Source organism: Tamandua tetradactyla, chromosome 2 (genome assembly GCF_023851605.1).
Source record: "Tamandua tetradactyla isolate mTamTet1 chromosome 2, mTamTet1.pri, whole genome shotgun sequence".
Lineage (NCBI taxonomy): Eukaryota > Metazoa > Chordata > Mammalia > Pilosa > Myrmecophagidae > Tamandua > Tamandua tetradactyla.
The window spans coordinates 167591803-167619089 of NC_135328.1; the positions used below are offsets into that span (position 1 = coordinate 167591803).

The 27287-nt window shown below is 42.8% G+C and overlaps 1 protein-coding gene and 1 pseudogene across 2 annotated transcripts; both read right to left on the bottom strand.

The window, feature by feature from the left end:
* Positions 1-488: 488 nt before the first annotated feature.
* On the bottom strand, positions 489-26992 carry DIO1 (iodothyronine deiodinase 1). Of its 2 annotated transcripts, XM_077149578.1 has the most exons (4): positions 26618-26992; positions 18870-19013; positions 4984-5183; positions 489-1628 (listed from the first exon to the last, which is right to left on the bottom strand). In XM_077149578.1, the coding sequence occupies exons 1-4, from the start codon at positions 26952-26954 to the stop codon at positions 1560-1562; spliced, it is 750 nt and encodes a 249-aa protein (XP_077005693.1). In that variant the 5' UTR covers positions 26955-26992; the 3' UTR covers positions 489-1559. The 2 variants fall into 2 exon arrangements, with proteins under 2 accessions (XP_077005693.1, XP_077005694.1); XM_077149579.1 differs by lacking the exons at positions 489-1628; positions 4984-5183 and adding an exon at positions 6509-7073.
* On the bottom strand, positions 10929-11724 carry LOC143674198 (sulfiredoxin-1 pseudogene; annotated as a pseudogene).
* Positions 26993-27287: the final 295 nt, after the last annotated feature.

Here is a 27287-nt window from a genome sequence, read left to right on the forward strand (position 1 = left end):
GAGAGAGCAGAATGACATAGCCATGAGACACAGAGTCCACCAGCTAGCGACCTTTGGAAATGAAGAAGGAAAATGCCTCCCGGGGAACTTCATCAAATAGAAAGCCAGAAGAAGAAGCTAGCAGATGATGCTGTGCTCGCCATGTGCCCTTCCAGATAAGAGAGGAACCCTGACTGTGTTTGCTATGTGCCCTTCTACTTGAGAAAGAAACCCTGAACTACATCGGCCTTCTTGAACCAAGGTATCTTTCCCTGGATGGATGCCTTAGATTGGACATTTCTATAGACTTGTTTTAATTGGGACATTTTCTCTGCCTTAGAACTAGCAACTCATTAAATTCCCCCTTTTAAAAGCCATTCCATTTCTGGTATATTGCATTCCAGCAGCTAGCAAACTAGAACATGATTATTTTGGATTCTAACAAGAGATAGAACAGGCTTACACAAATTGGAAAAGAAAATGAAAGATCACACGGAAACCATCCAAAGTTAATTTGAAACATTTTAATTATTTTGTATTAGCTTGCTGCATCTTAAAATATTTTTTTTAATCAAGTCACAGCTGTATGTACTTTAGGCTGTGGCCATCATAAACAAATATGAAAAGAAGCAGGATTAAAACAGATGAGTGCCAGTGATTATCCATTAGTCCAATACTATCTAACACAAATGAACGTTAAGAAACTTGCAAATAAATCAGAGAAAAAGCATTTCAAATATGAGCTTCTGCATCACTGAATGACAACTTTGGCTGGGTCTGTTACCTGGTTTGGTCAAAGTTATAATGCTTTCAAGAAACCGGTCCTTTCCTCCAAGTGAATCTGTTGGTAAGTGAGGAGAGTAGAAGACCTCGGGGTACAGAGAATCAAATTCCTATTAAAGCACTGCATTCAAGCATGGTAAAGTGAGTGCCCTTTCCTTCCACAATAGAAATGATCATAATTCCATGAAAACTCATCCTCACTACCCATTGACTCGTTTAAATCTTCTGGCAAGGAAAGGATTATCCTTACACTCTCCTTCCATTTCTACTCCTCCGCTTCCAACCATCACTCCCCCAAAACTGATGTTCCTCCCATACTTACTTCTAAACAGCAATTTATTGTCTTAAATGATCAATTCTGTAAATGTCAAATTTGGTAAAATGATTGTACCTATTATAAACGATGCCGTGCTTATCCGCTCAGCATCAGAGTGGTTGAAGGGAGATAACACACCTCCGAAGTACCTCCAGGTTACACAACAGCATCTTCTCTCTAAGGTACCATGCAGGGAATGAGGTCACCACCGTATGGCCAGTGTGTGCATTCTTTAACAGTTTGTTCACTTGCCTGACTGACTTGAGTGCTGGTTCATTTTCTGATTATAAGAAAACGGCTCCTGATTAAATGCTGTGACCTGCACGTCCTCGCTGAGAGTTGTTTGCTTAGATCAGAAAAATCTGAGCTAGTGATTCATCCGGGGACACAGATCAAGAGATGCAAACCAGCTGAGGTGGGGGAGAGCCAAGTCATGAGGAGCCCAATTACTGGTCACGTAGAACTGGGAGACCCATCCAGATTAACTGCTGAGCTTTTCCAGAACAGCACGTACTTCCTCTGGATGGTAGTCCCAAGGGCCGGGTTTACCCTGCAAGAGAAATGAATCAGGTGTTCACAGATTTCCATCTCTCAGGAATATGTAGATCTGGAGTTTAGTTGAGAGAGTTGGACTAGTGGTCAGTGTGAGAACTGTCAGCATGGAGTAGATGATGGCAGATGGTACCATATGCATGAGATTGCTCAGGGTCAGGCTATGGAGTGGCGTCAAGTGGACAGAGAAGTAGGAGGGGTCCAGTGACAGAGTTTCAAAAGGAGAAAGGAGGTCTATACAAATGTGCTTTCCTCCTGTAATCAAGCCTTCAGAGAGGTCTTGCCTTCTCTCCTCTCTACCCCTCATATCACGTTCCACCCATTCTACATCCGAACCAGCTCTGCTTCTCAGTCTCACCGCCCAGGTCAGCCCACTTCCACCTCTGCTTGGGCAGCTGCCACACTTTCTGATTATCCCCAGTTCTTAGTCCCTGCTCCTTACAGTCCATGCTCTACCCAATAGTCAGTGATTCTCGCTCCACTACTAATTGCAGCATGCCTCTCCCCTGCTCAAAACCCTTCAGTAGCTTTCTGCCCTAGAATGAAGGCTAGACTCCTTGGTCCAGAATGTATCACTATAACCCAAATGCTCCCAATTCTTCATTCACACCTTGCTCTAACATGCCCAGTGCCTTTGCCCACCTACTTCCCTATATTTTGGGGAACTTTTGCTCACCATAGCTGCTTGGTGAGGCCCAGACAATTGTGTCCTCCTCTGAAAAGTCTACCTTTCCCCAGGGCTTGGGAAATATATGAGAGCCCAAACCAGCCTGCTGCCTCACGCCCATTCATTATGTGTTGTCTGAGGCTGCTTTTGTGCTACAACAGAGTTAAGAAGCTATGACAGAAACCATATGGCCTACATAGTAAAAAATATTTACAGTCTGGCCCCTGCTCATTCCTGATTGGGACGTTCGGAGCACACGGACATCCTAACACTCTATTTGGGGCTTCTTTATGACCCCGACTCTATCTCCAGATCTTGAAATTAGGTTTGCATCATTTTAAAAAAAAGTATATCTTTTTTTTTTAACTTTTTTATTGTAAAATATAACATGTATACTAAGCAAAGCAAGAAAAAGCAATACTTTTCAAAGTCCACCTCAACAAGTAATTACAGAACAGAATCCAGAGTTTGTCATTGGCTACCGTTCCACTGATTTTTCAGATTTTTCCTTCTAACTGTTCCAAAACACTGGCGCCTAGAAGGAATATTAATATAGTGATTCAGCAGTCAAACTTGTTTGTTAAAACCTATTTTCTCTGTTATACCTCCTCCTTCTCCTTTGATCCTTCTCCAAATCCATAGAGATCTTTGGATGAGATCCCTTAGAGGGATGTAATTAATTGATAATCTCTTATCAATTAATTGATAATCTTTCATCAAAACCCAGAGGCTGGTCCCTCTGGGTTTCAGGATTTATCTGACCTAGGAAACCTCCAGGAATTATAGATTCCAGGAGTGTAAACTTAATGTATGAAACCTTTATAGAGTCTCAGATGGAGCCCTAAGTGTCCTTAAGAGTCAAAAAGCGTGACTTTGGTTGGGGTTTAGCAGACCAGGGCAATTAGCACTACCTAACTGAAGCTTGCATAAGAGTAGCCTCCAGTATAGGCTCTAGACTCCATTTGATCTCTCTTGGCCACTGATGCCTTATTTATTACACCTCTTTTTTCCCTTTTGGTCCAGAAAGTATTGTTGATCCCACAATGACAGAGCCAGACTCATCCCTGGGATCCATGCCCCACATTGTCAGGGAGATTTTTACCCCTGAATGTCAAGTCCCACATAGGGGGGAGAGTACAATTCTCCTTGCAGAGTTGGGCTTGGAGAAAGAGAGGCCGCATCTGAGTAACAAAGGGGCATCCTGGAAGCAACACTTAGGCCTTGTTATGGGTAGTCTTAGCTTCTCCCCTACAGAAACAAGTCTCTTGGGCAAGCCTCAGCATCCAGGGCCTGGTCTATTTTCTTGGGAATCCCTAGTGGTTAAGAGGGTACCTGGGGTTTCCCAGATGGGAAAGTTTAATAATATATATATATTTCTCCCTGCTTTTGGCCCTCAAGGGACTCTGTTCAATAGTTGTTTTATTTTTCTTTGCATGGGCAGGCACCGGGAAGCAAACCCAGGTCTCCAGCATGGCAGGCGAGAATTCTGCCTGCTGAGCCACTGTGGCCTGCCCTGCCAAGAGCTTTTAATTATCAGCCCACTATAGTCTGAGATGTATCCTGGTATTATATTAAGCTATACAGAATTACAAGGCCTTGTAATTCTTGTTCTGTACTCCAGGAGTTTGAGTTGTTTAAATGAGCTGCGGTAGGGGTCATTTTAAATTCATATCTGCGTTTCTAGCACTGAGCGCAAGGCCTAACCCAAGGTAGGGACTCAGTGCCCAGTTGGCTTCAATCGTGTGACCTTGGAACACTGTCTCAGGGGAGGGGAAAGGAAGGAGGCCCTGAATCCATGTACCGTGACCCTGGGTACCCTGGAGACTCATCTGCAAGTCATTGCTTGTTTTACCTGCATGAGTAGGACCAGCTGGACCCATAGGAAGAGGCGCTTGGGGTCTGTCTATGTGGTCAGGTTACACCTGCTCTCTGATGCTTGACATCCCTTCAACAGCTATAAAAAATATTGGTCCTGCCTCTGCAGGGGAGGCCAGCAGTGCGGAAGGGGTCAAAGGCTGTGTGTCCCTCCTGCATCCTGCCCAGGCTGGAGGCCACGGGGTGGGGGGAAGCAATCAATAGAAAGGAAGCCTGGGCTCATTTCCTGCCCCTGCTTCTACATTTCCTGCTCCTCACTGCAGAATTCATTCTCTTCCCACTCCCTACCACCCCCTCCAGATTCAGGGGATGAGCAGCTTCAATCCTTTCCAATCCAGGCTCATCCCATCCAGGTGCTTTAGGATTGAAAGCAGAGCCTTGACCAGTGTGAACTTGAGCAAGTCAATGCCCCTCCCTGAGTATCATTTGTAGAATGGAAAGAATGCTTTCATCCTCTCCAGTTAAAACCAAACCAGGGCAGGACCAGTCATTTGGTTGCAGAAGGCAGTCAGGAGGATGATGCTCCGGTCCAAATGCTAGAGACTTTCACATATGTTATTTCATCCCCTGTGAGGTAGGGATCCACTCCCCATTCTGCAGAAGAGAAAACTAGAGCTCCAAGAGGGTAGAGGACTCGCTCATGATCACTTGGGTGGTAAATTGCCTGGTGGGGATTTAAATCCAGGGCTTGAAACAAAGCCCTCCCTCTTCCCTGGCCCTCCCTTAGTTCTCCCTGGCCCTCCCTGGGTTCTCCCCGGGCCCTCTCTGGGCCACCTTTGCCCTCCCTGGCCCCCATTCCCTGGGTTGCCACCTTGTAGAGGATCTTGCCCTCCTGGAGAATGTAGAGCCTCTCGGGCAGTGCTGCGTAGAGTTGGCTGCTCTGGTTCTGCATCGTGTCCACCACCACAGGGCACTGGGGGCTCCTGTCCAACAGTAAGCAGGCTGCTCGCTGGCGGTCCTGGAGGTGACGGTGATTCTTGATGTCCATGTTGTTCTTAAACGCCCAGCCATCTGCAAGAGAAAAGCGAGGCAGAAGACCCCATAGGGATGGCACACACATCCTACAGACTAAATACCAGCTACTTCTAACTGAGGTCCCAGCTAGGGGAGCCCTTGGCCACAATTTGGCCTTGCTTCCTACTGTGGGTGAATGCCTGAGGCCACGCAGGGAGTCACTGATTGATCCAGAACTGAAGCCCAGGGCTCCTGACTCCCAGGAGCCCTGGGCTTTTTGCTCTTCAGTGTAAGATAGACCAATACTTTTCAAACTTCTCAATATTTCTCAAACTTCAGTGTCCATGTGAATTGCTTACGAACCTTGTTAAAAGAGGATTCTGATAAAGATGGCTTAGGGCAGTGGAATCACTTATATTTATACTTTTGTTGTACCCTCATTACCTTTCATTGCTAAAACTTTTCCATCTTCTCAAACAGAAACCATATACCTATTACACATTAACTCCCCATTCCTTCTCCCTCACAATTTGTATTCTAATTCCTGTCTCTGTGAGCTTGCATATTCTCCAATATTTTCTTTGTGGTTACCATGGCATTTAAATTCAACATCCTAAATTAATAAAGCCTGCTTAGATACCAACTTAACTTCAGTGGTATAAACAAATTATGTTTTTAGAACCCTCTGCCCTCCCCCAAGCTTTATGTAGTTCTTGTCACAAATTGCATGTTTATACATTATGACTCCAAAACCACTGACTTATCATTATATCTTGTGCATTTGCCTTTTAGACCCTGCAGAAAGTAAAAACCCAAATACAATAGTACTGGCATTTTTATTTACCCATGTTTTTACCCTTACAGGAGATCCTTTTCCTTCAATGTGATTTCAGTCAATTGTCTTAGTGTCCATTCCTTTCAACCACAGAATTATCTGTAGCATCTCTTGTATTGCTACTCTAGTGGTGATGAACTCTCTCAGTTTTTGTTTACTTGTGAATGTCTTAATCTATCCCTTTTTTTTTTTTTTCACATGGGCAGACTCCAGGAATTGAACCCAGGTCTCTGGCATGGCAGGCAAGAACTCTGCCAGTGAGCCATGGTTGCCTGGCCTATCCCTCATTTTAAAAAAATATATTTTTATTAACAAAACATAACAACATACAAACACGAACATTCTTAACATTTGAACATTCCATTCTTGGTATATAATCAATGACTCACAATATCATCACATGGTTGTATATGCATCACCATGATCATTTCTTAGAACATTTGCATCACTCCAGAAAAATAAATAAAAAGAAAAAGCTCATACATACCGTACCCCTTACCCCTCCTCCCATTGACCACTAGTATTTCCATCTACCCAATATATTTTAGCCTTTGTTCCCCCTATTTTTTTCTATACCCCTTACTACCACCTTTCATTGATCACCAGTGTTTCAATCTACTCAATTTATTTTAACATTTGTTCCCCCTATTATTTATTTATTTTTAATCCATATGTTTTACTCATCTGTCCCCAAGGTTTTCACAATCACACAGTCTCATTGTGAAAGCTATATCATTATACAATCATCTTCAAGAAACGTGGCTACTGGAATACACCTCTACAGTTTCAGGCAGTTCTCTCCAGCCTCTCCATAACACCTTAACTAAAAAGGGGATATCTATATAATGCATAAGAATAACCTCCAGGATAACCACTAGACTCTGAAATCTCTCGGAGATAGAGATTATATATGCATTATATAGATAACTGACATGTTACTTTGTTTCATTTCTCTCTTACCACTTTCAGTCAAGAAGGTTTTCTTAATCCCTTGATGCTGAGTCCCAGCTCATTGTAGGATTTCTGTCCCACGTTGCCAGGGAGGTTCATATCCCTGGAAGTCATGTCCCATGTAGAGAGTGGGAGGGCAGTGAGTTTGTTTGCCGTGTTGGCTGAGAGAGAGCGATGGGCCACATCTGAGCATTTAAAGAGGTTCTCAGGGGGTGACTCTTTAGCCTAATTTTAAGTAACCTTTGCCTATCCTTTGTGGGGATAAGTTTCATATGAACAAACCCCAAGATTGAGGGCTTGGCCTATTAATTTGGTTGTCCCCACTGCTTTTGAGAACATCAAGAATTGTCCAAATAGGAAGTTGAATTTTCCCCCTTTCTTGCCATTCCCCCAAGGGGACTCTGCAAATACTTCTTTATTCACTGTTCAAATCACTATGGGGTTTATTGGAGCATCACAATAGACAAACCTACAAAATCTCATGCCCTATTCAAAGTTCCATGTACTTATGGTGTTCAATTAAGCTGTCCATATAAGTTATAGTAGGAAATGCACTAGTCAAAATATAAATTTTGTGCAAAATGCACATTTTTTCCATAGTCTCACACAGAAGTTGAAGTTTTAAAATATGAATGACCATCTATTTTCAACACCCTGCAATATTGACATTCCTTTGTTCTTCCTCATACAAAAACATTTTTAAATTTGTACATTTAGTCACTATCATTGTACACTCAAGGCATTTCTAGATTATACTATCTCAGTCTTTATTGTCTATCTTTCCTTCTGGTTTCATATGTGCCCCCAGCCCTCCTCCCTCTATCCTTCTCATATTCAGCTTCATCCAGTGTACTTACATTATTGTGCTACAATCAGGTAGTATTGTGTTGTCCATTTCTGAATTTTTACAATCAGCCCTATTGCACAATCTGTACCCCTTCAGCTTCAGTTACCCAATATCTATCCTATTTCTACCTCCTGATGACCTCTGTTCTTTTTTAACTTTATTTTTAGTTTTTATTTATGACACATAACCACATACAAACACATTCTTATCATATGATCATTCCATTCTTGTTATATAATCAATAACTCACACTATCATCACATAGTTGTATGTTCATCGTCATGATCATTTCTTGGAACATCTGCATCAATTCAGAAAAAAAAGCAATAAAAAGAAAATAGAAAAAAATTCATACATACCATACCCCTTACCCTTACCCTTCACCAGCATTTCAATCTACTAAATTTATTTTAACAGTTGTTTCCCCTATTATTTATTTATTTTTAATTCATATGTTTTACTTGTTCATTGATAAGGTAGACATGAGGAACAACTGATGACCTCTGTTTTTAACTCAAATTCTCCAAGTTCGTTCATTAATGTTAGTTCATGTCAGTGAGACCATACAGTATTTTTCCTTTTGTTTCTGGCTAATCTCACTCAGCATAATGTCCTCAAGGTTCATCCATGTTGTTACATGCTTCATGACTTTATTCTGTCTTACTGCTGCGTAATATTCCATCGTATGTATATACCACAGCTTGTTTAGCCACTCATCTGTTGATGTACATTTGGCTATTTCCATCTCTTGACAATTGTAAATAATGCTGCTATAAATATTGGTCTGCAAATGTCCATTTGTGCCCTTGATCTCATGTCCTCTGCATAGATACCTAACAATGGTATTGCCAGATGAAATGGCAATTCTATATTTAGCTTCCTGAGGAAACACCAAAGTGCCTTCCACAGTAGTTGTACCATTTTACATTCCCACCAACAGTAGGTAAGTGTGCCTCTTTCTCCATATCCTCTCTAGCACGTCTTGTTTTCTGTATTATCAACAGTGGCCATTCTGGTGGGTGTGAGATGATATATCATTGTGGTTTTGATTTGTAGTTCCCTAATAGTCAGGGAAGCTGAGCATCTTTTCATGTGCCTTTTAGCCATTTGTATTTCCTCTTCTGAGAAGTGTCTGCTCATGTCTTTTGCCCATTTTCTAATTGGGTTATTTGTCTTTTTGTTGTTGAGTTAAACAATCTCTTTATATATTCTGGATACTAGACCCTTATCTGATATGTCCCTTCCAAATATTGTCTCCCATTGTGTAGGAAGTCTTTTTACTTTCTTGACAAAGTTCTTTAATGCACAAAGTGTTTAATTTTGAGGAGTTCCCATTTATTTATTTGTTTCTTCAATGCTCATGCTTTGGGTGTAAGATCTAGAAAACTGCCTCCTATACAAGTTTTATAAAATATTTCCCTACATTTTCTTCTCAAAGTTTTATGGTTTTAAATCTAATGTTTAGGTCTTTGATCCATTTTGAGTTAATTTTTGTATAGGGTGTGAGATATGGATCCTCTTTCATTCTTTTTTTTTTTTTTTGCACACTTCCCTCCTTTTATTAAACTTCTTAGTTTAGAAAAGATTTAGGTTTTGTAACAAAGAAGTTGCAAAGGTAATGCAGAGTTCCTCTATACTCTGCACTCAGTCTTTCCAAATGCCAACATCTTACAGAACTGTGGTCCATTTGTCCAAACCAAGAGACTGACACTGGTACATTGCTATTAACTAAAATCTAGACCTTATTCAGATTTCCAATTTTCTCCCTGATGTCCTGAGATCCAACCCAGGATACCGCATTGCATTTAGGACTGCATCTCTTTCAAATTCTATTGGTCACCTTAGTCATCTTCCCTTGGGATAAGGAATGGGTGGGAAAGGTGTTGCCCCTACTGAGGTGGGGAAACTGGGGGTTCCTGAGCTGGGGAAACTGGACCCTTCCTCTAGCTCCCACCACTCAGGAATCCTGGTTTTCAGAAGCCTCTCTGGAATATCTCACTACTGCAGTTGGACAATGAAAGATGCCCCTACTGCCCCTACTCTCTAAATGCCCTTAGAGAAAACTAGCCCCTGCGCCATCACTTCTTCCCCCAGACCCTGAGGGCCAGGACACTGTTTTACTGCTTCAAATGGGCAGAGTCAGGCCCTGTGTAAGAGAAAGGGAGAGAGGGAGGGAGGAATGGAGGGAGGGGAGGGGGCACACTATTATTTACCTTTCCCAAATCATTTATGATAGATTAAAAATGGCCACAAACTCTTTGCCACTCCTCCCATCAAGAGGTGTAGTCTCTTTCACTACCCCGTGAATCTAGGCCAGTCTTATGATTTGCTCTGAACAAAAGAACTTAGCAGAAGTGATGTTGTAGCAGTTCTGGGCCTAGGACTCATGCAGCCTTGTAGCTTCTACTTTCTTGGAACCGTGAGGCTATCACACGAACGAGTCCAAATTAGCTTGCTTTAGAGGAGAACCCAGTTACTCCAGCTAATAGCCTGTCAATTGCAACACAAGCGAGTAAGGCTTTCCTAGACCATCCAGCTCTAGCTGAGCTGAGAGTTGATTGCAGCCCCTGAGTGACCCAAGAGGTTACCCAGATAACCAGTCAAAATTGTCAACCCACAGAATTGTGGGCAAATAGTTGCTAGATTTTGGGATGTTTTGTTACACATCAATGGCTAGTTGATACATGACTCCTTATTTCTGCCTTGCCAACAGGATTCTAACTTATTTCAAAAGGCAGCATGCAGCAGTCCCAGAAGATGGAATATAACTTGATTAGTCTACTCAATCATGACAATTTTGTTACTTGCTGTCTTGAGCTTTCTTTACAGCTAGGGGTAGCAATGGTATTTGTTTGGGCCAAGAAGACCTAAATGAAAATATGCACAGGGGGAGAGGAAGAAACCTGCTTTCTGGGAAAGGTTTTACTTTCTGATAGAAGTGGACAGGACCAGATGGCTTGGCCCTTCCTCCTCCCCCACTCCTTCCTTCCTTGAATGCAGGCATGATTCCTGGAACTGCAGCAGCCATCTTGTGACCATGAAGTAACCCACAATGAGGGAAAGGTCAAAAGGATTAGAAACATGAGCTTTGACTTAACTGAGCTCTGAACTAATGTCAATAGCTATCTACTTCCACGTTTCATGTTATATGAAAAAACAAACCTCTCTGTACAAACAAAACCCTAACCTAGGATTTTCTTTACTTGAAGCTGAATATATTCCACAAAGTTGAGTACACAAAGATGAAAATGAGGAAGAATCCTTGTCCTGGGGAATTTGGAGCCAGCAGCATGTGGCTCTCCAAACCCCATCTCCTTTCTCATTTAATTTTCCTAATCCTTGAGCACAAGGCAATGACCCCCATTTTCAGAGATGAGAACTGGGCTTCCCTGTTCAGAAGTGAGTCCAAGGACTTGCAGCTAGTAAAGACTCAGACCTCCCCCAGATGCAAAAAGAATGCACCCCTGTCACACCTGCTGAAGGTCCAGCTGGGTGGAGGCCAGGTGAGTCTTCTGGGCTTTTGGGATTTGTGGCAGGTACCAAAAAGGCTGTTACTGTAAGTCAGGGGTGGATGCGCCCAGGTACACCCTCAGGTTCGACAAGGTGGACTGCACGAGCTTGGCAGGGATGGTCTCTCGCTGGAGCTGCTGGTAGGCTGCATAGCGGTGGCAGCCCCCGAAGGAGTAGAAATAGTCTCCCCCTTGGGCCCCTTTGATCCAGAGGACATCGATAGGAGGCACACTGTCGGGGTCGTCCCGGATCGTGTCCACGAGGCTCTGCACCTTGGCTGGATCCAGCACCGATGGCAGCGGCCGGATGAGCACGCGCAGCGGCACATTGTGCACCGCGGCGATGCAGCCCGAGTGGATGCTGCCACCCTGCGCGCCGCCGCTCCTCTCAGGCCCCTCGGGCGCCCCCCGACCCCGGCCGGCCCTGGCCAGCGCTCCTCCGGCGCGCAGCCCCATCGCGCCGCGGCCGCCGCAAAGCTCTTTCATTCTTTTGCATGTGGATATTCAGTACTCCAGGCACCATTTATTGAAGAAACTGTTTTGTCCTGGGTGAGCTGGCTTGACTGCCTTATCAAAGATCTATTGTCCATAGATTGACAGGGTCTATATCTGAACATTCTGTTCAATTCCATTGGTCAGTATATCTATCTTTATTCAGTACCATGCTGTATTTTTTTTTTTTTTTTACATGGGCAGGCACCGGGAATTGAACCCAGGTCCTCTGGCATGGCAGGCAAGTGTCCTTGCCTGCTGAGCCACCATGGCCCGCCCAGTACCATGCTGTTTTGATGACTGTAGTTTCATAATATGTCTTAAAGTCAGGTAGTGTGAGACCTCTGAGTTCATTTTTCTTTCTCAGGATATTTTCAGCTATTTGGGGCTACCCTGCCCTTCCTGATGAACTTGCTTTTTGTTTTTTCTATATCTGCAAAGTAAGTTTTTGGGATTTTAATTGGTATTGCATTGAGTCCACAAATCAATTTAAGTATAATTGACATCTTAACTATATTTAGTCTTCCAATCCATGAACATGGTATGCCGTTCCATTTATTTGGGTCTTCTGTGATTTCTTTTAGCAATTTTTTATAATTTTCTTTGTATATGTCTTTTGTATCCTTAGTTAAATTTATTTCTATATACTTTATTCTTTTGGTTGCAATTGTAAGTGGAATTTTTTTCTTGATTCCCCCCTCAGATTGCAGTGTAGAAACACTGCAGATTTTTGTGTATTGATCTTGTAACCTGTCACTTTGCTGTCCTCATTTATTAGCTCTAGTTTTGCTGTTGATTTTGGGGGGTTTTTGACATAAAGTATCATATCATCTGCAAACAATGGGAGTTTTACTTCTTTCTTTCCAGTTTTGATGCCTTGTATTTCTTATCTTTGCCTAATTGCTCTGGCTAGAACTTCCAACACAATGTTGAATAACAATGGTGACAGTGGGCATTCTTGTCTTGTTCCTGATCTTAGGGGGAAAGCTTTCAGTTTTTCCCCATTGAGGATGATGTAAGCTGTGGGTTTTTCATATATTCCCTATATCATGTTGAAGAAGTTCCCTTCTATTCCAATCCTTTGAAGTGTTTTCAACAAGAAAGGATGTTGAATTTTGTCAGATGCCTTTTCTGCACCAATTGAGATGATTATGTGGTTTTTCTGCTGTGATTTGTTGATATGGTGTATTACATTAATTGATTTTCTTTTGTTGAACCATCCTTGCATACCTGGGATGAATCCTGCTTGGTGTATAATTCTGTTAGTGTGTTGCTGAATTTGATTTGCAAGAATTTTGTTGAGGATTTTTGCATCTATATTCATTAGAGAGATTAGTCTTTAGTTTTCTTTTCTTGTAGTATCTTTGTCTGCCTATGGTGTGAGGGTGATGTTGGCTACATAGAATGAGTTAAATAGTCTTCTTCCCTTCTCTTAACTTTTTTTGAAGACTTTGAGCGGAATTGGCACTAATTCTTTGTTGACTGTTTGGTAGAATTCACATGTGAAGCCATCTGGTGCTGGACTTTTTTGGGGGGAGCTTCTTAATGATTGATTCAGTTTCTCCACTTGTGATTCGTTTGTTGATGTCATCTATTTCTTCTCGAGTCAATACTGGTTCCTATCTGTCTCTAGTGCTCATTTTAGTATTTCTTGCAGAGCTGGTCTCTTTGTCACGAATTTTCTCCATGACTTTTTGTTTGAAAACGTTTTAAGTTCCCCCCTCACTTTTGAAGGACAATTTTGCTAGATAAAGAATTCTTTGTTGGCAGCTTTTCTCTTTTAGAATCTTAAATATATCATACCACTGTCTTCTTGTCCCCATGGTTTCTGCTGAGAAATGTAAGCACAGTCTTATTGGGCTTCCCTTGTATGTGATGGATTTTTTTTTTATTTTGCTGCTTTCAAAATTCTCTCATTCTCTTTGACATCTAGCATTCTGAGTAGTAAGTGTCCTGGAGGATGTCTATTTGGATCTATTCTGTTTGGAGTACACTGCACTTCTTGGATCTGTAATTTTAAGTCTTTCATAAGAGTTGGGAAATTTTCAGTGGTAATTTCCTCCATTGGTCTTTCTCCTCTTTTTCCCTTCTATTCTCCTTCTGGGATACCCACAACAGGTATATTTGTGCACTTCATGTTGTCATTCAATTCCCTGAGTCCTTGCTCATATATCCATTCATTTCCCTATGTTTTCTTTTTCTTGATGGATTTCAGATGTCCCATCATCCAGTTCCCTAATCCTATCTTCTGCCTCTTAAAACCTAACATTGTAGGTTTCCATTGTTTTTTTCATCTCTTCTGCTGTGCCTCTCATTCCCATAAGTTCTGTGATTTGTTTTTTCAGTCTTTCGATTTCTTCTTTTTGTTCATCCCTTGACTTCTTTATATTCTCCCTCAATTTGTTGATTTGATTTTTGATGAGATTTTCCATGTCTGTTCAAACATCCTGAGTTAATTGTTTCAACTTCTGTATTTCATTTGAATTGTTCATTTGTGCCTTTGACTGGGGCATATCTTCAATTTTCCTAGCAGGATTTGCTATTTTTTGCTGGCTTCTAGGCATTTAAGTTCATTAATTAGTTTATTCTGGAGATTGTTTTCAGTTTTTTTACCTAGGATTTTCTTGCTGGATGACTTTGTTCTCTATCTGTTCTTTGACATTCAGTTCAGCTTATTCTAGACCTCTAGCATAGGTTTTGTTTAATGGATCAGAATTTTTCATTCTTGTTTTCTTGTTTCTTGCCCTGCCTGTATGGTGCCTTTTTTTCCCTCTTAGGAGGGCCTACTTAAGTGTTATAGATCCCAGTCATATTTTCCCACACCAGACTGGCCTTTTCTCAGGAGGAAAGAGTTACCTACATCAGTTTTCCCTGAGGGTGAGACCCAGCAGGTTGAAAGACTACCCTATGAAGCCTCTGGACTCTGTATTTTTTCCTAGCCTGCCCAGTATGTGTTGCTTGTCTGCCTGTGGGTCCCACCAGCATTAAGTGATGCAGTACCTTTAACTTCAGCAGACTCTCTCTGCTAGGGCCATGTTTGAGTCAGTGGACAGGTTGTAGGTTGGCTTTAATTGCTTCAGTTTTCCAGCCCCTGGGGTTTGAATTCCTTGAGGGAGGGATTCCACCTGAGCTGGGCCCCACCCATCTCCAGGGGAAGGACAGCCTCCAGGGAATTATCTCCTTTCACCTGACCAGCCTCTCTGTCTCTCAGACAAGCTTAATTCTGCCCTTGCCTGGGGCAGTTGGAGCCTGAAAGCAGTAAAGCCATAGAAACAAAGAGAAAAGAAAGTACTTTTCAGAACAGGACTCCTATTCCTTGGGTTTGTTAATCAAGAGCTTAAGTTGGAATGCTGCTCTATGTATCTCCAGGTCTTATGTGCCCCCTCTTTTTTTTTTTTTTAGGGTCCAGACCTTTCAAGTATTTTGTACTGTTCAATCCAAAAAATCTCCCCCCCCCCCATCAGCTCTGTCCCCTCTCTAGTTACTAAAACACTAGTAACTTTAGCTTTTATTAGAGGTTTAGCTGAGCTGGAGGCCTATTTTTAGTTGTCAGAATTTGTTAATTAACACAATTGGAGCTTGGTTGAGCTCAGCCCCTTGATGTTAGTAAAGTCTTTTTCCTTTCCCCTCTGGGAACCAGCCTCTGGGGGAGGGGTGCCAGCCTCTGTGGTTTGGGAGACTCATGGTTCTGGGTTCGCTTGCAGCTGGTCTAGCTTGTCCAGACTGGTGTATGCTGTATGTCTGGTCACTGATGTGGCCCTGACAGTTGTTCTGTACTATTTCTGGCTATTTACTTGCTGCTCTGGAGGACGATCTAAATTCCACACCTCACTAAGCCACCATCTTGGACCACTTCCTCTATCCCTCATTTTTTTTTTTTTTTTTTTTTTTTTTTTTTTTTTTTTTAAAGGAAGGAAAGACAGAGAAGGAAGGAAGGATGGAAGGAAGGAAGGGAGGAAGAAAGGGAAACATTTTTAAACATTTTCTTGTTTTATTATATTTTGTTTGTTTGTTTGTTTTTTACATGGGCTGGGGCCGGGAATCGAACCGGGGTCCTCCGGCACGGCAGGCAAGCATTCTTGCCCGCTGAGCCACCGCGGCCCGCCCTATCCCTCATTTTTGAAAGCCAGTTTTGCCATCTTGTTTGGATTTTTTGTTGTTGTTGTTCTTTTATCACTTCAAATATATCATCCCACTGCTATTTTGCCTTTGTGGTTTCTTATGAGAATATGACACTTAATCTTATTGAGACTCCCTTGTATGTGGCTTTCAGAATTCTCTCTTTGTCTTCAGCATTTGACAGTTTGATTATAATGCATCATGGTATGGGTTTATTTGGGTTTATACTATTTGGATATAGTATAAACATCTTGGATGTGTATATCCATTAAATTTGGGGGGTTTTCAGCCATTATTTCTTTGAATATTTGCTCTGCTCCTTTTTCTCTTTCTTCTTCTTTTGGGACACCCACAATGTGTATAGTCGGTACACTTGATTGTATCCCAAAGGTTCCTCAGGCTGTGTTCACTTTTCTTCATTCTTTCTTCTTTCTGTTCCTCAGACTTGATGATTTCAATCATCTTATCTTCAAGTTTTGGGATTCTTTCTTCTGCCATCTCCAATCTGCTGTTGAACCCCTCTAGGGAATTTTCAATTTCAGTTATTGTGGTCTTTAGCTGTTTGCTATTTGGTTCCTTTTTATCATTGAAATCTCTATTGATATCCTATTTGTGTTCATCTATCACTTTCCTGATTCCTCTAGTTCCTTGTCCATGTTTTCTTTTAGCTCTTTGAGCATATTTAGGACCTTTTTTAAAAAAGGCTTTGTCTGACATCTCAATTCTGGTCCTCCTCATTGACAATTTCTAATACTTTACTCTGTCTGGGCCATTGCTTCCTGTTTCTTTCTATGTTTTATAATCTTTTATTGAATCTAGACATTTTCATATTTAATGTGTTATTGCTGGAAATTAGACTCTGAGGCATCTCTCTCTTAAGTTTGTATTCAGCTGGTGCTACAACAGAACTTTCCTTGAATACCAGGAGCAGAAACCAATGGGAAAACAACAACAACAACAACAAAAGAAAACACCTTTTTCACCCTTTGCAGATTGACCTGTGCTAGTATGCTCTTTCAGAAGTTATTAATACAATGAGTTTAGAAAATAGCTCCAGGTCAAGTGCAGAGCCCACTATGATCTTTTCTTTAATCCTTTTCTCAGGCAAGTACATGTGGTCCTAGGAATTCCCCCAGTTATACAGATGCAATTGTCCTGTCTTCCCTGAGAAACAGTTTCCTCATGGTCCTTGGCCCTGCCTTGCATAGCCAACTGCCAACAACCCCTTGCTCCTGGCAGCCATTTGACTTTCCTCCCACAGTATTCTGTAGGAAAGCTTTGTGAAGTACCTTCTACATGCAGAGAAAGTTATGGGATGGCGAGTCCCTCAGGACACTACCAGACAGATTGGGCCAGACATACATGCTCCAACTATGTACCCAAGTGTTATTACTCTGCTCCCTCCAGACCTGGGATCAGGATCTACACTGGGAGCATGGATTGGCTCTCATCAACCCAGTGAAGGGTGGGGAGAGGTCAACCAGGGTGCTGTGAGATCCTGCTGCTTTTAAGTAGTCTTTTTCTTGATTCAGCACTTGCCCTGTTACTGCAGTCCTTTAACTGTTTGCTGGAGCTTTGAGAAAGATATTTCTGCCTATTCTTTTCTTTTCTTTTTTTCCCCTGCCTATTCTTGCTGGTTGTTCAAAGCCTTCATTGGGGCACAAAGCCCTAAAGCATCCCAGTCTGCCACCTTGATCAGGGTGGGGCCTGTAATATGCATTTTTTTTTCTCTTTTTTGGGGGGGAGGAGAGGGGGTGGTTGCAAAAGGGGTTTATTAAGTTACAAGTGTACATTTCTAAGGCCATACAAATGTCCAAACTAAGGCATCAACAAGAGGAGTAATATGCATTGTTAATAGGGAGCTCAGGTGGTTGTGACACCAAGGGTCTGGGGACCATAATGGAAAAAGCACTGCTGGACCAATTTCTCTGATGTTTAATCAGTAGCAATCTTTGCACTTACATTGACAGTCCAGTAGGGCTAAATACTCATTCATTCATCCAACTCTTACTAAGCACTGACTTTGGACTCTGCCAAGTGCTGGGGTGACAGAGATGAATCAGATGGTATCTCTCTCATCTTGTGGGGAGACAGGTGAGTAAACAACACTCATTCCATTCTAGCCACAAGCCTTCTTGCCTTCTTCAGTCTCTGGCTGGAGACTTGGACCAAATTACTGAGTTCAATACCCATGAAAATGGGTGTCAGTTTTCTAAAGTTCAAGGCACTTACACCAAGGTATAGCAGTTTTAGGGCGGGACTTGTCTGTCCATTGTAAGGGAAGACTTTCTCTTGAGCAGAGCTATAGAGCAAAGGAACAAGATTTCACGTGAAGTAATGAGCTCCCTATTGCTGAAGATGGGTGACTACCTGCTAGCAGTGGTACAGAATTCCTGCCCCAGGTGAAAGTTGGCCGAGACAAGTGCTGCTCAAAGTGTGGTTCCCAGACAGCAGCATTAGTATCACCTGGTAACTTGTTAGAAATGCAGATTCTCAGACCCACACTATATATACTAAGTCAGAAATCCTGGAGGTAAGGTCCAGAAATCTGTTTTACCAAGCCTTCCAGGTGATTCTTATGCACATCAATAGTTGAGAACCCCTGACTCACATGATTTAGCCGTCCCTTTGAGCTTGGAGTGTCTTAGAATATATTTCACTAATAGCTCTATGGAAGTCTTTTCAATTGTGACATTTTAGGTCTAAATTCCTTGTGGCTGTCCTATTTAAGCTGTCCCATATAGGCCCTGTCACTCCAGGTATTCTCCTGTGTGCTGTGATTGAAAAGCACAGACTATGGTCAGCCAGTGTTGGGTATATTAGCTCAGAAACTAGGGAATGATAGGCACTCAGTGAAAAGTGTTCTTTCCTTCACTCTGTCTCTTCCAATCACCCCACCCACAACCTTGGGAGGGGATTTGAGGGAAAGGGAGGGAAAAGGGGAGGTAAAGAGAGGACGGGAGAGGTCAAGGCAGGCAATCTTTTTCTACCTGATGCATGTGCTTCTTCAATGTAGATGATGAGAAAATCTGCTATGGAACTAAAGTCATCAACAAGTCTCTTGAACTGGTCGAATTTGCCAAGAAATGAAGGTCAGGTACAACTTCCAAAATTCAGTACCAGAGGCCTGTTGCCTAAAACAGAAATGGAACCATTGTAAACCAAGAATCTACACGCAGCATTTCTTTTGCAAGCTCTGCCTTCACTCCTTCATTTCCTCTCCTAGATGGGCCTGGGACAAAGTTGGGGGTGGAGCCCAGTTTTCTCCTAGCTAAAAAGAGGTGATTTTATTAGGTATCTAGCAGACAGCTTGCACTCACTGGGTGGTAACAAAAATAATGAAAAGAGAAGCCCACCTTGGGCAGTTTATACGTCATGTACACATCCATTCTCTCATGTCATGCACTAAGTAAACTGCAAGGTAAATATTGTTTTCTCTCTTTTACAGACAAAGAAACTCAGGTTTGTTTCCTTGCTCCAGGTCACACAACAGGGTCGGAGGAGTTAACAACGTGGCTTCTAAGTTCTCAGTTTAGTGCTCTTTCCATTCAAAGTGCCTCAGTTTCCTCATCCACAAATGGATGTAATAATACTTATAGCATTATTATGAGGATTAAGTTAATTCAGATGAGGGTTTAAAATGGTGTCTGGCCTATAGTAATTTGTATTAATAAATGCAAGCTATTGTTATTAGCTATTATCTCTTCGCTGAGCTATGAAATGGGGAGGCAGTGAAAGGAGCTCCACAGGGGGAGTGGGAGCAGGATTTGCAACATAATATGTAAGGCCCATCATTAAATGAAAATGTGGAGCCCCTTGTTCAAAAATTGGATGGAAATTGCCATTAAAATTATTGAAAATTGAAAGCATTTTCTTGTCTTCCAAGGTCTGTCTCTCTACTATCATGGTAGGTTTAGGTGCTAGTTAATGTTGCACTCCCTTAGGTATAGGATGCTGCAGACTCTCACAATCACCTGAGAGCCACCCTACCTGTGGCCACTGGCTACCAGGCTACCACTGGCTACCTCCCTCTAGCCACTGGTACAACACACCATGCCCATGCTAGGAGGCAGGCATTTCCCCTTCCCACCTGCCTATCAGACCACAGGGTATTAGAATCCCTGTGCAGGGATAATCTAGAGACCTGGATTAGGGCTGGGCAAGATTCATCTCCCGACCAAATCACCCCAGTCACCTGTCAAATGCTCCATAGTGCTGGCTCCTACCATTCTTACCTATTTAGAATTCTCTATTTTGTGTACTAGTGATGGGAAAGTGTCCAGACTCACTATACAAAAGACAGATGGGCCAGATCCTCCCTCTGCTCCCAGTAACCAGTGCACAAGTAGTGAATGACCCAGGCTGGGATGAATGAACCCTCCCACATTGGTCTTTGGCTCTGGAGTAATTGAGATGGTAAATTTCATCCATAGCCCAGTGGTAGTAATCCCAGCAGGGATGGTGGAGTCCTGCAGTAGTGATGGCTTCCTGTGGCAAGCACTGTGACAGCAGCATCCAGGCCTGACTGCTGAAGTTAAAGGACTGTCCAGGGTCAGTGATCCAGCTGCTGTTGGAGATCCAGCTGCTGTTGGAGCCCCAACATCTAAACCATTTGTAGATCAACTGGCTACTCTATGGAGAGAGCACTGTGAATCTAAGTGGGAGAAAACCAGTCAAGGGGCACTACAGAATTCCACATGAGAGAGAATGGGAGCCTGGACTGGGTGCCTGTGTGTGGCAATTGAGGAGGGGAATAGGTAGAATTGGCAGGGCTTACTGACAGATGGGGAGTAAAGGGCATCCTGACTTGCTTGTTATTTATTCGTTGTTCTGCAAAGGGTTTGAAGGAATTTACATATATAATAAAACATTAAAAAAATTCATGCCTCTGTATAAGGCATAGAACAGGAGAAAAAAAATGAAGTACAAATAAACAGGCTTAGGGTATTGTGCTGGTTTGAAACTATTATGTATCACAGAAGAGCCATGTTTTAATCCTGGTCCAATCTTATGGGGTCAGACCTATTGTTTATGGTGGGAAACTTTGACTGGATTGCTTCCATGGAGATGTGACACATCTAATTGTGGTTGTGAACCTTGCTTAGATAGAGATGTGGCTCCATTCATTCAAGGTGGATCTTGATTCTTTTATTAAAGTCCTTTAAAAGGGGAAACATTTTGAAGAAACCTCAGATGCAGACGCTTGGAGAACAGTTGCTTCAGAGCTGACAGAGACAGAGACATTCAGAGATGCTTGGAGTGCCGACAGAGAGAGAGTAGATTCCTGGACATGAGCAGAGCCCAGCAGACATTACCATGTGCCTTCCTATGAAATGCTAAGCAAGCCAGAATGCAGAACTGTGTCCCAGAGGAGCTAACTGAAGGCCCACGAATGCTTACAGAGAGAACCACTGGCATCAGAAGCTGGAAGCAACAGAACTGGAAACAAGGACCAACAGACACCAGCCACATGTCTTCCTCTGTTATAGACATTGGCTTTTCTTGAGTTAAGATAGTTTCTATGGATGCCTTAGTTGGGACATTTTTCTGGCATTAGAACTGTTAACTTGTAAGGCAATAAATTCCTTTATAAAAGCTGTTCCATTTCTGGTATATTGCATTCCAGCAGCTTCAGCAAACTAATACAGGTAGCTTTCGTTTGTTATAACCAAGCTATATATTTGGCTCTGAGTTTCTTGGTGGCCACATAAAACGGGAACACAATTGGTTATATAGTCTTCATTTTTCAGTGCATGAGGAGAAAGCAGGCTGGTTTCTCTGGAATTGCAAAGGTCTCTTTGTTCTTGACTCACAAAGTTTCTCATGGGAAATTCTAGTTAGCATTGAATGGGTCTCAATACCTGTCGGTTGATTGTACCATGCTTCCTTACCCATGTCACAGCATTTTTTCTGAGCTTAGCAGGGAGGCTCAGGGTTCACTCATGGTCAGATGGCCATTCATTGGCCTCCAATGACCCCAGCTCTTAGGATAAGAACCTAGAACACTGATCGTCTGGACCAACTCTAAATATTAGCTGTCGGGAATTTTGCTTTTAATTGAAAAAAAATCAACAACATTGGATTAGGATCCTGGCAGAGATAGAACCATTTGTTTAATTATTTGTGGTGTGATTTGGTAGAGTGATCAGTGTCGAGGGCAAAGATTAAACTAAGTGCCCTGGTTTCCTAGTAGTAGAGAGGGAAAGGTTGAATGCAAGGAAGTGACTGGGCTGAGGGCTGGCTTCCTGCCCATGTCCACAGGCCATGGGGCAGGGAACATCATTTCATAAGAATGTTGGGCAAGGACTGCTAATTCCAACTCATTTGTATAGGTGGGAGTTTTAATTTGTTAAAGCTGCTGGAATGCAATATACTAGAAATGGAATGGCTTTTATAAAGGGAATTTATTGTTACAAGTTTATAGTTCTAAGGTCATGAATATGTCAAAATTAAGGCACCAACAAGAGGTTACCTTCACTCAAGAAAGTCTGATGCCATCTGAAACCACCTCTGTCAGCCAGGATGGCATGTGGCTGGCTTATTCTGGTCTCTCATTCCTGGGCTCCATTGTTTTCAGCATCTGTTCCCTTTGGAGATGCTTCACTTGGCTTCTCCAGGGCAGGGTTTCTTCTCTTCGCTTCGCTGGCTCTCTCCAGCTTCTGGTTTGCTTAACATCTCATGAGAAGGCACATGTCGATGTCGGCTGGGCTCTGCCCATGTCTACACATCTGCTCTCTCTGTTGCACTCGAAGCATCTCCAAACATCCATGTCTCTGTCAGCTCTGAAACAATTGTTCTCCAAGTGTCTGCATCTGAAGTTTCTCCAAAATGTTTCCCCTTTTATTTATTTATTTATTTATTTATTTATTTATTTTTTATTAATTAAAAAAATTTTTTTTAAATACCAAAAAACACCAAACACAAACAGCCATAATTTTTTATCATTCCATTCTACATATATATAATCAGTAATTCACAATATCATCACATACTTGCATATTCATCATCATGATCATTTCTTGGAACACAAAATGTTTCCCCTTTGAAAGGACTCTAGTCAACTAATCAAGACCCACATTGAATGGATGGAGTCACATTTCCATCTAATCAAAGGCCACACCCACAAGTGAGTGGATTATATCTCCATGGAAACAATAAAATCAAAGGGTTTCACCCTAAACAATAGGTCTGCCCCCACAAAATTGGATCAGGATTAAAACACAGCTTTTCTGGGGTATATAATAGTTTCAAACCGGCACAGTGGGCAAACAGCTCTGCAGAAGAGCTGGACTTGAACCCATCCCTTTTGACTCCCAGGCCAGTAAACTAACCCCACACCAGACTGTCTCAGCAGAGAAATCCCATTTACAGTCATATGTATATTTAAGAGATTTTTAGATCATCTTAACAGGGGATGAAATAAAGCCAATATCAGATGAACTCTCAGTTACTCAAAAAATAAATCATCTAGAACTTGCCTTCTGCTGCAACATGCCAGTTAAACAATGTTCTGCCGTGTGTGTCCGTGAGCATGTACACGTTGTGTGTGTGCATGGCCATGTGCACGTACATTCAGGGGACTGGAGGTAGCTGAGGATTTCTCTGAGTCTCTTTTGTCTCATCCAACCTCTCATAACTGAAAGTACACTAGCTGAGAATTACACAGCACAAGTTCTGACTGTACTAAGAATTCACTGTGTGGTTCTGAGCAAGTCTTTTGTCCTCCCTGGGCCTTAGTTTTAAAAAATATATATGAAGGGGTTGCTTATATTATCTGTAAAGAATCTTACAGTTCTCCCAGAATGTGTCTCTTACGTAAGTTCAGAGTTTATTCCCAAAGCATACAACAGAACTCCAAAGCAGCTACATGAAGTCTTTCTAATATGCAGAAATAATCATGGTAACTTTCTGCTTGAAAACACTTGCAGGATGCACAGATACCCTTGGGAAAAGACTGTCCTCTTTGGTAAGATACTCATAAGCTATGGTCTAAGGTGTTGTCTTCAGCTTCATCTTTTAACCTTTCCTGCCTCCCACATCACATCTGCCCTGTCTCACCTACTCCCTATTCCCTCCTCCCTCACCCACCCCAAGGCTTCACTGCCCCTACCCAATCAGCCCACCATCCTCTCCTCCAGGAAGTCCTCCTTGGCCACTTTCCTACCTGCCCTGGCTGAGAGGGCCCTGTGCTTCTCTTTCTGACTATACCATTTCTTTTTCTGGGTTACAAGCTCTTCTCGGGCAGAGACCAGTTGCGTTTATCTCTGTTATCACCCAGAACCTATGATTTCAGAGGACCCTCGGTCAATGTGCTGAAAGCCTTTTCTATTTTATAAATACATTTTTCTTTTGCCTCTCAGTCTCCTCCTCTCTCTATTCTTTCATCTCAACTGCAGCAGCAGTGAGCAGAGACAAATCGAACAGTCTTTAAAATGTACACTGGTCCCCTGAAAGTGGAAACAAGTAAATTCCATGAACTGGTCATGAGGCAAGTTGGCTTTCAGTGAACTGATGATTAGTTTATTCATATTCAGCAAATGAGCTCGGCTCTGACACCGTGTTCAGCACATAGCAGTCACATAATAAAAGCTTCTTGTCATTCTTGCTGCTCTTATTATCAGTGGTCATTTCTGAACATTTATTGAATAGATAGAGGTCATTTGTACACCGAGGCTTAAAATCATGAACCAAAAAACCACGCTTGCCCTTCCGTCTGCTTGAAACACTTCTCTTTTTTCCCTTCTCAAGCTACAAAAATCTTGTTCATTCTTTAAGGCCTAGTTCCAAAGCCACCTCTTCCAGGAAACTTTTTAAGCTTGCAGACAAAATTCATACTTTTGTAGCAGCTTCCATCTCACAGGACCATAAGGATTTGTTTATTACATCCACCTGTTCCATGAAACCATAAACTCCTTGAGCAAAGGCTCAAGATCTTACCTAACTCTCTGAGTTCCTGGCTTCTAGCTGAGGGTTTAGCATATAGTAGGGGCTCACTCAATGTTGAGGTACATTGAATAAACAATAGGAAGAAACCCAGATTTTGGGTCACTCACTGGCTCTGTTACCTTTGCTTCTCAGTTTTCTTCATTTTCCTACTAAAACGAAAGGATTTGATTAGGTCAACTGTTCCCAAAGAGTGTTCTTTGGAACCAATACAATGATATTAGGTATTTCCTTGGGTGAGAAGCTGTGAGTGTGGGTGTGGGGGGTGATTTCTATGAAGGATTGGTAGTGCTGTGTTAAAGTTTTTAAAAGTTTGTTTGTTTAATCTTCACGGCTTCTCAGAGCCTTTTATCTGCTGACATGCACCATGAATCTCTGGGAAGAAGATGCAATATGCAGAGTTTCCCAAACTTCTTCGACCAGGGATTTTTATGAGTAAAGCATATCTTGGAGGACTTGGGTTCCAAAGAATACACTTTGAAAACACTAGGAAAGGTGACTTCCTCAGGGACCTTCTCTACCCCACCTGCTGTGTCCAGGCCCTGGGCTAGCCATGTGGAAGATTTCAGAGATGAATCAGAGGCTCCCCATGGTTGGGAAGATAAGACTTGTGCTTAGGTAGCAGATGCTGGGTAGGAAAAATCAGTGTCCTAAGAAGAGGAGCAGACACAGAGCCATGAGTCCAGAAGAGAGTGTGAGCATGCCTAGCTTCAGGGATCCAAGGTAGCTTCGTGGAGGAGGAGGCGTGAGAGCTGGATCCTGACAAATGAGAGATATTTGGACTGTTGGCAAAGGAGGGGAAGGGCAAGCTAACATCAGTAATGACAATTAAAAAGGAAAGCGCAAGGGACATATGAGGCTCAACAGATGGTTCATTTCTGGAGGAAATGAGGGGAAACTTGGAGATGAAACTGGAAAGATAGACTGGAGCCTGACTGGAGAAGGGCTCGAATGCTAGGCTGGCCCTGTGCTTCATGCCAAAGGCTGAGCATTGTCACTTAAGATTGTTGAGCTGGGAGGAGTGGATGCACTTGTGGAAGAGTAATCCAACAGCCATTCGCGTGCTGGATTGGAAGAGAAGGCAAGTGGGAGAGGAGGCAGCCTTGGCCAAACAGCCCCATCTCAGAGCAGCTCTGTAGCAAATAGGTAGAAAGATCACAGCTAGGTGAGAGAGGCAGAGTGGAGCAAAAATACAGGGTGGGGGCAGCCAACTTCAGACAGGAGGAGGATGTGAAGACAAAAAAGAGGAAATTAATTGGTGAGTTCTTTAAGAGTCCAATAGATAAAGTGATGGTCTCTGGCTACATAGAGCTTGCAGGTTAGTGGGGGCAACTGTCATGAAAAAACTCCCACACGTAGTTACAAACTAGGATAGGTGTAATAAGAAAAAGTTTAGGATGCTAACCAAACATATAATAGAAGTTAACCTTGTCCAGGGCAGCCAGGAGTGCTTCTTGCAGGAAGTGGCATTGAGCAGAAGTCTGAAGGACGGACAGGAGATAACCATGCAGAGAGGTGGGCAAAGAACATTCTGGGCAGAACAGACTGCAAGGTAGGAGCAGTGTCCAAGGAACTGAAAGGTCACTGTGGCTGATATGTGGTTTGAGGGCCTGGGATGGTGATGGTACCACCCATTAAAAAGGGACTCCAGGAGAATTCCTAGTTTCAGGTAGTGGAAAGAGGACAAGATGCCAAAAAAGGAGCAGCTGGAGCAGAAAAATAATAATTCAGAATTTCCACCCCACCCTCCCTGCTCTACCACCCGCATTCCAATCTCCCCTCAAGCCCTCCTGACCTTGCATGAAGTCCCAAATGTTGCACCTCTGGCCTGAGAGGCGAACCACAGGGCAGTTTGGGGCCAGTCCCCCTTGCTCAGTCTTGTCCTCAAGTCGCTGCCAACGGACCTTCAGGACGAACCAGAAGTACTGGATGCTGAAGAAAGTTGGGCCCCAGTTGTTGTAGGGGAAGAAGAGGTCCTTGGTCCCGTTGGCCCTCTGGCTCATGGCCAGCATGTTCTGCTTGACCCTCCCAGGGAAGAGAGTCAGTAGGATTTTGCCCATGGCCACATGTAAGGCCACCTGCAAGAACACCCAGAGCCTCTTCAGCCACAGCTGGGGCCGGGACAGCCCCATCTCAGTGCAGCCAGAGTCAGCTCTGTGGAAGACGGGCAGAGAGGCCACAGTCAGGAAGCGCTGGGCGGAGCTGGGCAAAGCTGTGGGGTGGGGGCAGCCAAGCCCAGGCAGGAGGAGGGTGCCACGATAGGCTCATGTTTGCTTTCCTGTCGGTAAAGTGGAAAATTCCAAACAAGGTACACAAGTCCATTCTAATCATTATCATTTCTGATTCTTTGCCTTAACTTTTTTGCATGGGATTTTCGACTTTTATTTAGACATAGTTCACACACTGTAGTGTTCACTCACTTAAAATGTACAATTCAGTGGTTTTTAGTACATTCACAATATTGT